At 39.6% G+C, this 12,101-nt stretch overlaps 1 protein-coding gene across 1 annotated transcript in view; it reads left to right on the forward strand.

The window, feature by feature from the left end:
* Window positions 1–638: 638 nt before the first annotated feature.
* The window catches only part of LOC149312089 (netrin-4-like), a 44,963-nt gene continuing 33,500 nt past the window's right edge, over window positions 639–12,101 (forward strand). The window contains exon 1 of the mRNA XM_089526786.1: window positions 639–1,112. Coding sequence (XP_089382912.1) covers window positions 639–1,112 — 474 coding nt within the window. The remainder of the gene's footprint in view (window positions 1,113–12,101) is intronic.

Here is a 12,101-nt window from a genome sequence, read left to right on the forward strand (position 1 = left end):
TGGGTGTAATTAACAATTAAATTTAGGCTTCTCTGTATTGTTGAGGTGAAACTGAGCGCCTTCTATTAAATTTTTGGGGGTACTAATATCCAGGAAGTGGAGGATGAGTGGCAATAACTGGCACTTCTACTTAGAATCATAGAATCATAGAGTTGGAAGAGACCGCACGGGCCATCCAGTCCAACCCCCTGCCATGCAGGAAATCCAAATCAAAGCATCCCCAACAGATGGCCAAAAAGCCTTTCACTTTGTAGATATATGGTTATTAACAGCAGGATATCATATATAGACTTTTCAAGTACTCAAGGTATTTATATAATTAGATCCTAAGTGATCCTTAAAGCACCCCTACAAATTGGGGCAGCATGGTTATCCTCATATCACCCACATGAATAGAGGTATTTCTCAGGCTACCAGTATAACTTGCTTGGCTAAAGACTTACACTCTTTCCAGAACAAGTCAAACTTTAACGCCATCTTCTTTTAAATGAGATATTAGAAAGTCAGAATCTTCTCTGTTCATTAGTTGCAGTTGTGGATTAAATTGCTGCTTATTAATTATTACATTTTCTTCCTGTTTAGGACTGAGCAGCATTGTCGGAGCTGGATCCCACTGTGAGAAAGCATGCAATCCTCGAATGGGAAACCTAGGATATGGACGTAAATTGTGGACAGATACAAGATGTGGAAGTAACTCCACAGAATTTTACTGTTCATACAGTGAGAATGCAGACCTCATATGTAAGTGGCCTAAGTGTAGCAAATGCAACTCAATGCATGCCCATCTGGCTCACCCACCCTCTGCCATGGTTGACTCATCTTTCAGGTTGCCATATACATGGTGGCAATCAGCACAGGGTGTCCACAGGGAGAAGATCCAATTGAACTTGGAAACTGAATTTTACTTCACTCATTTAATCATGGTGTTCAAGTCACCAAGACCAGCAGCCATGGTTTTGGAGCGATCTCAGGATTTTGGAAAAACATGGAAGCCTTACAAATATTTTTCAACTAACTGCTCATCAACCTTTGGGCTTGACGATGATGTAACCAAGAAAGGGGCAATTTGCACTTCAAGATACTCCAGTCATTTCCCTTGCACTGGAGGAGAGGTGAGTTCATTAAGACATCAAACACTTACAAAAAACAGTTGACTTTATATTCATCTAGGCAACCTGGCTTTTTCACAATAAGTACATTGTCAGATTTTTAAAATAGTCCGTCCAGTTTTAAGATGTGTTTAAATGATATTTTCAAAAACCCAAAGACAGCCATGATGATCCATATGAAAAAAAATATTTTAGATCTTTCTGTTTCTTCCCCATTTCTTGTAGTTTGTTGAAGAGTCCTGGACCACTCAAAACCTTGCATTTTTGTTGAACCTAGTAAAGGTATTGCCTGATTGTGGATTTTTATGTTTAAAGAAATGTCAGATACTAAACTGAGACCTTATATTATATATGGTTTAATTATTTTATCTTTATATATTTTGATGCATCTCTGTCCTGTTATTATAACTCATGGGAAGCTATCTAATGAAGCCTTGTTTTCACACTACGCTTTGGAGCAAACCATGGGGACTTTGTGCTGTTCGCTTTTTGTGTGTGTGAAGATACTTAACAAAGCACAATTAGATCTGGAAAGCTTGCATATTTTTATGCCCTTCTGGCAAATCTAATAAAGGTGTTACAATAATATTGATTTTATATTTTCTTACAGTTAACATGACTACTTTTGCTTTTTATAGTTAGCTGTGTATTTTATGACAGCCCTGCACCAGTGATGCCCATTGGTTTCCATACTAATGAATAATTAGAAAATAATCTTTAGACAAAGAGATTGTTTCATCCGGTATATAAAAAGAGAACCAACCAAATCATCAAGTGGTGCACAGCTTTCAAGTTTGGCATGTCATGCCCACAGTATCTCACATTATCCAGTTGTGCTATGCCCTTTCTGGGATCCCTGCCTATAGTACTCTCTACTGTAAGCCCCCTTTTGGTAGCTTATACTGGCAGCCATGCCTATGATCAGCTGTTGAGTAGATGTGTTCTTCCACCTGAGGAGCAGGTGAGAGTTAGTAGATATAATCTCAGGCAACTGACTATTCTCAGGGCTTAGAGCAGTTACCTTTTTGAACTACAGTTTCCAGAATGTCCCAAAAGTAACATTTTCTGGCTCTAGTCAGCTCTTGACTTCTAGGACTATGTGACTTCAACTGTTCTCTGGTATTCCTGAAATGTTATTCAATACATGTTACCTTAGCTCAGCCTATGCACATACAGCAGCACTATTTATTATTTTTGTGTTAGTCATTTTTGCATTATCAGATGGTTGTTTCTGTGGTAGCAGCATCTCTAAGCAGCTCACCTGTACCCATCCAGGTTCAGGCAGTCATTTAGCATAAGCAGGTTTATATATTGTCTGCAGGATTCTGCAATCAGACTTTGCAAGTTCAAGAATTAGTAACTGGAAAGGGCTTCACCCTCATGAGAACTGACATCTCATTTTAAAAGCATATTTCTGGCCGTAGTGCTGCTAGGATAAGCTTTGAAAAGGTTTAATCAGTTTCAGAAAATATCATGGGAAGGGATTTTTAAGATCAAGTACTACATATAACTTTTTGCCCCTTCTCATGATAATCAGAAATAAACAGTAGCATACAAGCAGAGATCTTCATTTATTCCAACATCAGTACCTACTGAGGAAGGTTAGGAGGATAATGAGTTTGTGGTCAAACAGAAATTGCTGCCTTTTCCAATTACATATTTGCAAACAATCAAATGCTGGCTACAATCCAGCTACATACTTATATATTATTATTATTATATTTTATTATATTTATTTATATCTCGCCCTTCTCCCAAGACTGGGACTCAGGGTGGCTTACAACATTACAAAACAATGTTAAAGGTAAAGGTAGTCCCTTGATGTGAATGTCTAGTCGTAAGCAACTGTAGGAGGCAGTGCTCATCTCCCTTTCTAAGCTGAAGAGCCAGCGTTGTCCGAAGACAAATCCGGTGGTCATGTGGTCAGCATGACTGCACCAAATGCTGTTACCTTCCCACCAAAGTGATACCTGTTTATCAATTTGCATTTGCATGTTTTTGAACTGCTAGGTTGGCAGAAGCTGGGACTAGTGACAGGAGCTCACCCCATCATGTGGCACCCAGGTCTTGAACTACCAATTTTTCCAATCATTAGAATTGGCATCTTCATCACTAAGCCACCTCTTAGGAGAGGAAATACAGGAAAATTTCCTATCAACTCCAATTCTGTCCTTGTGATACCAATGCTATAGAAACTACAGCTCGTGTACTTTTGTATTGTCACTTTTATAAGGACATTCACCACCAGCTGATTACCCCTCTTTTAACTAAATTTCCAGGACACACTTGTGTTCTTTATTTACGCTATCTGTTGGATAGTCAAAACCAAATTGTTACACTTAAAGTCGCAGAATTTTGCTGCATTATGGATAAAATAATCTTCAGATGGTTAGTAATAATTGATGTTAGATGGCAGGGATTAATTTTGTTCCTTGTTTTAATAATTATATTTTTAGCTTTGTACTGGTCAGTGAGCGAAATAAATTGTTGTTGTTGTTGAGTTACTGGAGATCACTCCTTGGGGTTGTTCCCACTTAAGATTTGAAACGATTTAAAATACAACGTTTTTAATAAAATCGATTCAAAATAACACTGTTCTTATCCCGCTATCCGAATCGCTTTGTTCATCGTTCCCATCTGGTTATTTAAATCGAAGTTTTTACCTGCAAGCGTTCCTACTTGGCATGAAATCGGTGTTTAAATAAAGCGATTCTTCTCCTCCATACCTTATTTGGAGCTGTCAATCAATAGTACGTCAGAATGACGTAACGTTAATCCGGAATATTTGGAAGCGATTTATCTTTTGGCATCGTTTCCATTTCATTGACAGCCAGGGAGAATCCCTTCAGAGAGCACAGAGATCAATGGGAGAGGCTTCTGGCAAAAAGCGAAGCTCTTTCCAGATGAACTATGGGATAGGTTTTGGAGGGCAGCATCCTGTCTCCCAAGACAGCCAGGGAGAATCCCTTCAGAGAGCACAGAGATCAATGAAGGAGGCTGCTGGAAAAGCAGGGAGGGAGCACTCTTCCCAAAGATTCTCTTTCCAGGGTTGGAGGAGAAGGCAGATTCCATTTGAGAAATGGAGGGAGAAAGGCTCTATCCCCCCCCCCCCAATTGATCAGAGCCCTTCCTTGCCTGGGCGAGATCAGATGCCTCCTCGCGAGGAGCTTTCCCTTCCCTGCCTGGGTGAGATCAGATGCCTCCTCGCGAGGAGCCTTCCCTTCCCTGCCTGGGTGAGATCAGATGCCTCCTCGCGAGGAGCCTTCCCTTCCCTGCCTGGGCGAGATCAGTGCCCAAGTGGGCAGGGAATGCCTCTTTGAGAGGAGCCTTCCCTTCCTGCCTCTCCTCCGTTAGAAATGGGCTCTCCCCACACAGAGGGGAGGTTGCAATCCACCGGGGGAAGCCTTGTACTCCTTTGGCAGATGCAGGCGCTTGAGCAGCCGGGACTTCAGGCGCTTAAAGCGCTGAAGAGATTAAGCGCCTGTAAACCATTAAAATAAAAAATAAAAATAATCCTTATCTCTTATTGAAAGACCACAGCGGACAAAGGGGTGAGGGAAGCAAAAATGGCGACAGCCAGATGGATGGGGACAGAAAGGGCAACTCCACCAAGGACAGCCCCATCGCACTCCGCTCCTCCCATTCATCTAACGCAATTTCAAAGGCTGTTGTTCCTATTTAAATGCTCCGGTTCCTAAATCGAATCAATGGAAAAACGTAGGTCAGACCCTAGTGTTTTTTTAACACGCGTTAAATGAGGAAAACTCGAATCAAAATTTTATTCCGCTCTACAATTCGATTTGTAGTGGAGACAATTGCGGGTTGCTCTAGAACCGTTCTAGGTTTAAATCGGATCCTAATAGGAACGCCACTCCTTGGATTCGATTCAGAACGCGGAGTTTCACCTAGTGAGAACAACCCCCTTGTTGATTCTTCAGGGACAAGTCTGTGAACCAGGACCAGGGAGCACATGGCTCTCCAGGTGTTGTTGGGGTGCAAGCTCCATCAGCTGTATGGCAGTGAATGCCTACAGCTGTCGTCCAGCAAGAGCTGGAGAATCACATCTGTCCTTCCCTCATGGGGACAAATGTAGATTCACAGACATGTGATGACAGGGAACCCATTCTTTCATCCCATCATGACTCCCACTGTAAAGGCAACTAGGGTGAGGGCTTTCTCCCTTTGTTAACTATTATAAATCCAAAGAATCAACCAAGACATCATTGGAACAGTTTCAATGAGTTTGAAAAAATAAAACAATTGTGTTACCAGGGCTTTTTTTGTGTGTAAACCTAAGAAAGCTGCATGAAAGATAGAGGAATAATGAACTTAGCTTTCTCCATCTCTATATTGTCTTAATAGGGGCTCTTAAATTTATGTCATGTGCTTTGGAAAGGGAAATGTCTGAGGAGAACAAAAGTACCCACTTTCAGAAGAAGTGTAGGCTTCCCAGGGTCACTGCTGTTCTTCTCTAAAATCACTGATGGCCTTAGGATGAGAGACAACCTTATCTGTTTATGTTCCTGGTTGCCTACTGGACAACAAGACAACTATGAGGATGGTTATGAATAACTGGATAGCAGCTTCAACTGATTATGTTCTGTGACAAGCTGGTCACTTAATATTACTGTTTGTTGGCAAATGCTTGAGAAATCGTGTTCCCATCCAGATAATCTTCCATTACATATTCCCAATCCCCATTTTCCCACTAGCAGTCCCCAAAGTATATGTTTAGAACATGGATGTTAAAGATAATGCAACCACCAGGATAACAGTTACTCAAGCAGTGTAGCGGATTGCATTGGAAACAGTGGTACAGATAGTTCATTTTAGATCCTGGAAATTAATAGTTGCATGTTTCCCACCCCCTTTTAGTTGGCCTTCTATTACCTTGGTTGTGAAACAACTCTCATTTCTATTGTCTCCTCTTCCATGTCATTCCATGCTCTCCAGTTGCTTATACCTTAGAGCAAAAATAAAACAAAAACATATGTGCCAACCCTGACAAAAATGGGGGCATTGTTATTTTGGCATACTGCAGTGATCTGCCAATGTGAGGGTTTTAGGAATGATTCTGTCCTGCCCAGTAGGTATAAATCAGGAATCTTATAATCATGTTGTTAACCGCTGCAAGAAAATGCTTGTTCAAAAATGTCAACATTATTTTGAGTTTTCAAGAAGAGTGCAGGGATTTGGAGAGTTGGCAGGTTGCATATTAAAGTTCTCTGTTTTTTATCACTAGTATTTATTTGCCAAGTTATACTTTCTGGTCACCAGATGTTAAGACTCCAGGTTTTGCAAACATCACATTTAATTTATTACAGCCAACGACACTCAAGCAATTACTTCTATCTGCCAATGGAAACATGTAGCTCATATTAAACAATATAAGAGCTTAGTGAGCTGTTCTGAATTATAGTGGACGTAGTCTGATTCATAGTAATACCAAATGTCAGACATCAGAAAAGTCATTTCAGTAAAAACAGCAGTTGATCTTGTACAGTTATCACACAGCATCCACCTGAAATGGTTTTATGCATTAGTTTACTATGTTCTGTAGAAAACTGCTGACAATAACTGTTACATTTTAGTAAGGGGGAGGATATATATGAGCTAAATTTTGCATGTTTGATTTTAAGTGCTGAATTTTTTTTCCTACGAACAGGTAACTGAGGATGGTTTTCAAATTTCATCCAGTTACAGCAAGTTTTGGTTTTCTGTTGTACATCAATCTACTGCCAGATTTATTTTCTGATTACAATTATCTAGATGAATATAGAAGCACTAGAAATATATGTCACTGGTATGCAGATAAAAGAGAGTCAGCGTGCTGTAGTGGTTTGATTTTTGGACTACAGCTCTGGGGACCAAGGTTTGATTCTCCACTTGGCCATGAAAACCCACTGGTTGACCCTGAGTGAGTCACACACTTTTAGTCCCAGAAAATCTAAGGGTTGCCATAAGTCAAAATCTACTGGAAGGCACACAACAATAACAATACAGATATAGAAAGCCTTATGGGGGGTTTGGTGGATTACACAGCCTAAAGGTCAGGGGTTACCCATTGTGCCTATAGAGGAATTCATTATTTCAGGAGTTCATGATAATGATGATGACTGATCATCATCATCATCATCACCACCATCATCATCATCATCAATTGTTGTCTTCAATATAGAAGTTACAGTTATTTATATGTATTTCAGTGCTAATAATCACCATAATTTTAAAGAATGTTTAGCTTGATTTTTACCATATTTCAGTGTAGTAGAGAACACAAAGAAGGGCTTATTCATGGGTTAAACCATCCTTGGCCACTATGTCATACCAGATCACTCCAGATGTGATAATTCTGCTGCCCATTGTCCATGGATTTTCTAAAGAGTGAACAGAACAGTCTTTTATTTTATTTTTTAGCTCATCCCAGACTATGGTGGGTGCACACAAATCTATAATGATGCCACAAAGTTTACAACAGTGAGAGAATAATACTACATGCCACTGAATGAAAGAAACTCAGGTAGACAGAATTCAAACATCTAAACTGGGATTTCAGCCAAAGTACTGGGAATAATGGGTTTACTCTCTTGGAAAGTACCTTGGAATGTTTAATGACCACAGTAAGTTAGATTCTTGGCTCAACATCTCTTTACAAACACATTGCTTGGGAACTAGTTCAACTGTCAGGAAAAATATGTGATGCTTATTGACCTGCAAATTGAAACGTCTGCATCTTGTTTTGAGGAGGCCTTTAACCTGATCTTGTACAGGTGTCAAGATCTAATCAAGTTATAAATAGCCTAGTATGACTGCTATTTTTTTTAACCAAGGACATTGAACTGTTAGGCTTTTTATGCTCCTGCTTGATTATGTTCCAACATCAAGGCCATGGTCCAGACACAGAGCTTTAGGCTGAAACAGGAAGATAGTGGCGAACTCAAAGCTGTATCATCACATCATGTCAGCAGGGAGAGCCTGCAGTCAAGTCTGCAAAATGCAGTTTCTTTGTAAGGAAGATACTGCTACAACCAGTTTAGAAAATTGGCCCAATTACCTGAATGAAATCATTAGTTTTGTTGTGGTGTGCCTTCAAGTCATTTCCAGCTTCTGACAACCCTAAGGTGAACCTTTTACAGGGCTTTCTGGGGCTGAGAGTGTGTGACTCACTCAAGGTCACCCAGTGGGTTTCCATGGCCAAGCATGGAAAGATGGAATCAAACCGTGATTTCCAGAGTTGCAGTCCAACTCTCAAACTACAGCATCACGCTGGCTCTCTGCAATGTCACATTGGCATTGATTCACAAGCCAATTCAGGCGGCTGTATGATGTCACAGTGTATTAGGGTTTTCCAAGGCCATTCTCCCCAATTCAGAGCTGTGTCTTGTCTTGTCTTGTATTATTGTCCTGTATTGTATAATTATTGTATAATTAATAATCTGTGCTATTGTACTGGCCTGTAAAACCATATGCATAGCTCATTCAAGTACTTGGATATATTGGTGGTATTGGGAGTCTACTGTGTGGATGAAAATAGAGATATTTGTATCTATAATGTAGAGTCTAGACCATTACTTGGGTACAGAAATGCCACTGCTCTCATTGCTGATAGCTTTTCTCTCATGTTGAGATCGAAGACATTCTTTTCCATTTATTCTCCAGCTGATTATCCAAGCAGGGCAATATGTGTAATTGCAAACCTACTGTAACAATCTCCTAATAGAATGTTTAATCCAGTCATCAATCTAGTACATCTTACAGGACATCTGTAAACCAAACATATTAAGCAATTACTGCTATTTAAATAGAAAGTTATGAAGCGTGGAGATACTGGAAGTGAAGCAGTGAGTACTTGGTCTCTAAGTGCATGACTAGCATCAATATATATCCACACTCAAACTAGATATTTATCAAGCACCTGAAGCAGAAACAAAATGGGAAGTAGTCTAGGGCACAACTGGTCTACAGTGCTAAAGCTGTAAAAAGGCATTTTCAATGTCTTTCCAAATGGCAGAATAGGAACAAGAAAGGACCAATGTTTTACGGGCATAGATATTAGAAAAATAGGAACTGCTCTTAGTTCCTAAATAATATTAGTTCCAAAATATAATTAAATGTCACATACATGAATTATAGTCAACGAAAGACTTTTCTAAGACAAATTAATCAGTTTTTAAAGTGCCACAGAACCCTTTTCAGCATTTGCTGAGTATCCCGTTTTGCAAGCCTTTGCTGTTATGCTCAGAGGTAAAGAAGCCCCCCCCCCCCCCCCCCGTTTCTGGGGAGTCAGCCAGCTTTTCTAATGACTTTGCTTCTGAACTAGAAAGCAAAGCAGCTCACTCACTCTTTGGCTCAGTTTTGGGACGAAGTTCAAGCTTTGTTGATCTGACATACATCAACAAGTAGTGAAGGCATGCCAAATCCAAGGACATAAATCTTTGGGGAAGAGGGAAAGTTGCCTGAGGAAAAAGTATTTAAATATCATCTTTCTTGCTGATGGACCAAATGGCTTCTCCATAGTTTAGAGTAGAGTGTGTTTATTGCTTTTCCCATGCAGAACAGCACAGTGTTGTTTTTTTAAAAGGAAGGCGCATGATTAAAGAGCTAATTGAAATGAAGATTTTGCTTTTAAATGTGGGTATCTTTCCTCTTTCTACAAAGGTCTGTAGCAAGAAAACACAGACTGCATTTATATATGCCTAATCTTGGTTCCCTAGTTAAATTAAAGGAGATTTTCAAACAATGCATTTTCTTCATGAAACATTAATTACACATATGGAGACACTTGAAGGAAATACTTTCTATCATAGTTAAAATATGATTGCTTCCCTCAAGCCTGCAGAATGAGTTGGGTTAAATAAATATGTAAATAGAAGGGCTTTGTGTACTTGCATATGGGAAACGGTTTTCAGCAAAGGTTTCTGCCACCTCTTAGCCTAACAGTGGTGCAGTATCATTAAGAATTGTTTGGTAAGCAAAATTCAGCAGGTACAGATCTCCTGTCAAGGTGGCACTTTGTCACAAAAGACTACTTTTAAAAATTTCTTCCTCACTCTTCATTCACAAAGCCAATCTGAGGAAAAGTTGGCAACATTCAAATAAATGGGTCTCCAACATACGCAAAATTTGCCTTATGGAGGGGGTGGGTGGGTCCAGAACAGATCCCCTATGCATATGCCAAGGGCAGACTGTAGTTCATCTGGTCCCGGAGACTTAAATCCATTTACATTAACCAGGTATTCCTGTAGTACCTCTGTGCTGCGTTGCCCATATTGTGTCCTCTGCTCCATTTTCCTCAGTTTACAATCTATTTGTTTCCCCAGGGTTGCTTTCATCTTTTTTTTTCTTATCAAAGAAAGACTAAATTTTTTGAGAAGGCCATAAGTTTAATACATTCTCCACTTACGTAGATACACTAAGCACTGGTCTTCCACCTTTAAAGCTAATCTGAAACAGGTCTCACTGCCAACATAGTGGGATTTATATTAAAAAAACATAATTCCCAATAATATGGAGCGTCAATTCTACTTCTAGCTTACGGTGGCCAAGCAATGATTTACTAGCACCAGGAGCTGTCTGTCTGGAGGCACCCCAGGTCAGCTGATGAGGATAAATGGATCCTGAACAAAGACAGATTCCCTGAATGAAAGGCAGAGGAAGTATTGCCAGGACACAAGTGGCAGTTGTCTGAATGGTTTCTTTTGTCAAACTCTGCTGAGCAGTCTGCTATAATGGACACAAAATGTGCAGTCTCAGAAACTTAAAAAGAATATGAAACAAAGCATGTACTTTCTTATTTGCAGCAAACTATTCATTTATGGATGATGCCACCTACTTGTGAATGACAGATTTTGTCATGAATTCTTTTATTTCTCAGATTACACAAAAATGAGAGTTAAAGTGCACAATATTACTATATAAATATAAATACTATGAACACATTGCATATATAAATACAGAGGCATCTATCACCGAGAATCCACTTCATCTGATGGCCAAACAAAGACTATATAATGGAAGAGAACTCTAAACAATAGTACGTAGTCCACTTAAAGCTTAATACACTTCCTGTACTTTGTTAATCATTTGCAGTTTCCCCCAAGATGTCTCTTTTTAAAAAAGGCATGCCATATTGAAGCTTATATTTCCTTTTCATTTAAGATTTAAGGATCTAAAGACTGGCAGCCAATTTAGTTATTTTAAGTTACTAATTTTAAAAATATTTTCAACTTCTGAAATTTATAAGTTACCTTAAATCTTGGTTTGAAATATGGACAATAAATCATATAATAGGTTTAAAGAACACTGCATCTTCCTCAAATGCTTATCATGTACATTAGGTCCTTAATATAGACTAGTTCTAGGCCAGTCCAACTTTATGTGGCACCTGAGGCCAGTATCTGTTCTCCTGTACTTCATAAAGCAACATTGCATACCAAGTGGTTAAAGAGTTGAGCTCTTCTTGGCCAGATTAAAAATGGACATATTTTGTTGGAATTGCGAACAGGCCAGGACTTCACAGGTTACATTTTAAGAGTCTTGGCCCAGTATGAATCTCAAAAATGGCCCACCTGCTGACCGATGGAGATATCTTCATCTAGTCTTCTTGCTGGGTAGACCAGGAATGACAGATGTGGGATTCCATATTGATGGTTAGCCAATGCATAGTTTCTCTCCCATGTGGGAGCAAGGCAGATTCCAATAGCTACAGAATTGTGTAACAATTATCTAGAAAGTGGTTGGTTTGCTTAAGAGAACCCACTCTTAAGGGCACCTCCTAAACTGGGTATGAGGGACAGACACACTGGATCTGTTCCTCAGCCCCAAACACCTAAGCTGTGGCAAATCAGAATTAAAGACTATAGCACACAATAGACAAAGTATAACCCCTAGGATTTGCAACCAACTCAAAGACCTCAGTCGAGGGAGGTGGAATACTGCTGTAAAGATAACCATCAGCATTCAGAACTTCCTTTTTACGTCCAAGGTGGACTG

This window comes from Sceloporus occidentalis, unplaced genomic scaffold (assembly GCF_023333645.1).
Source record: "Sceloporus occidentalis isolate IW3139 unplaced genomic scaffold, rSceOcc1.0.p SCAF_5, whole genome shotgun sequence".
NCBI classification, from domain to species: Eukaryota; Metazoa; Chordata; class Lepidosauria; order Squamata; family Phrynosomatidae; genus Sceloporus; species Sceloporus occidentalis.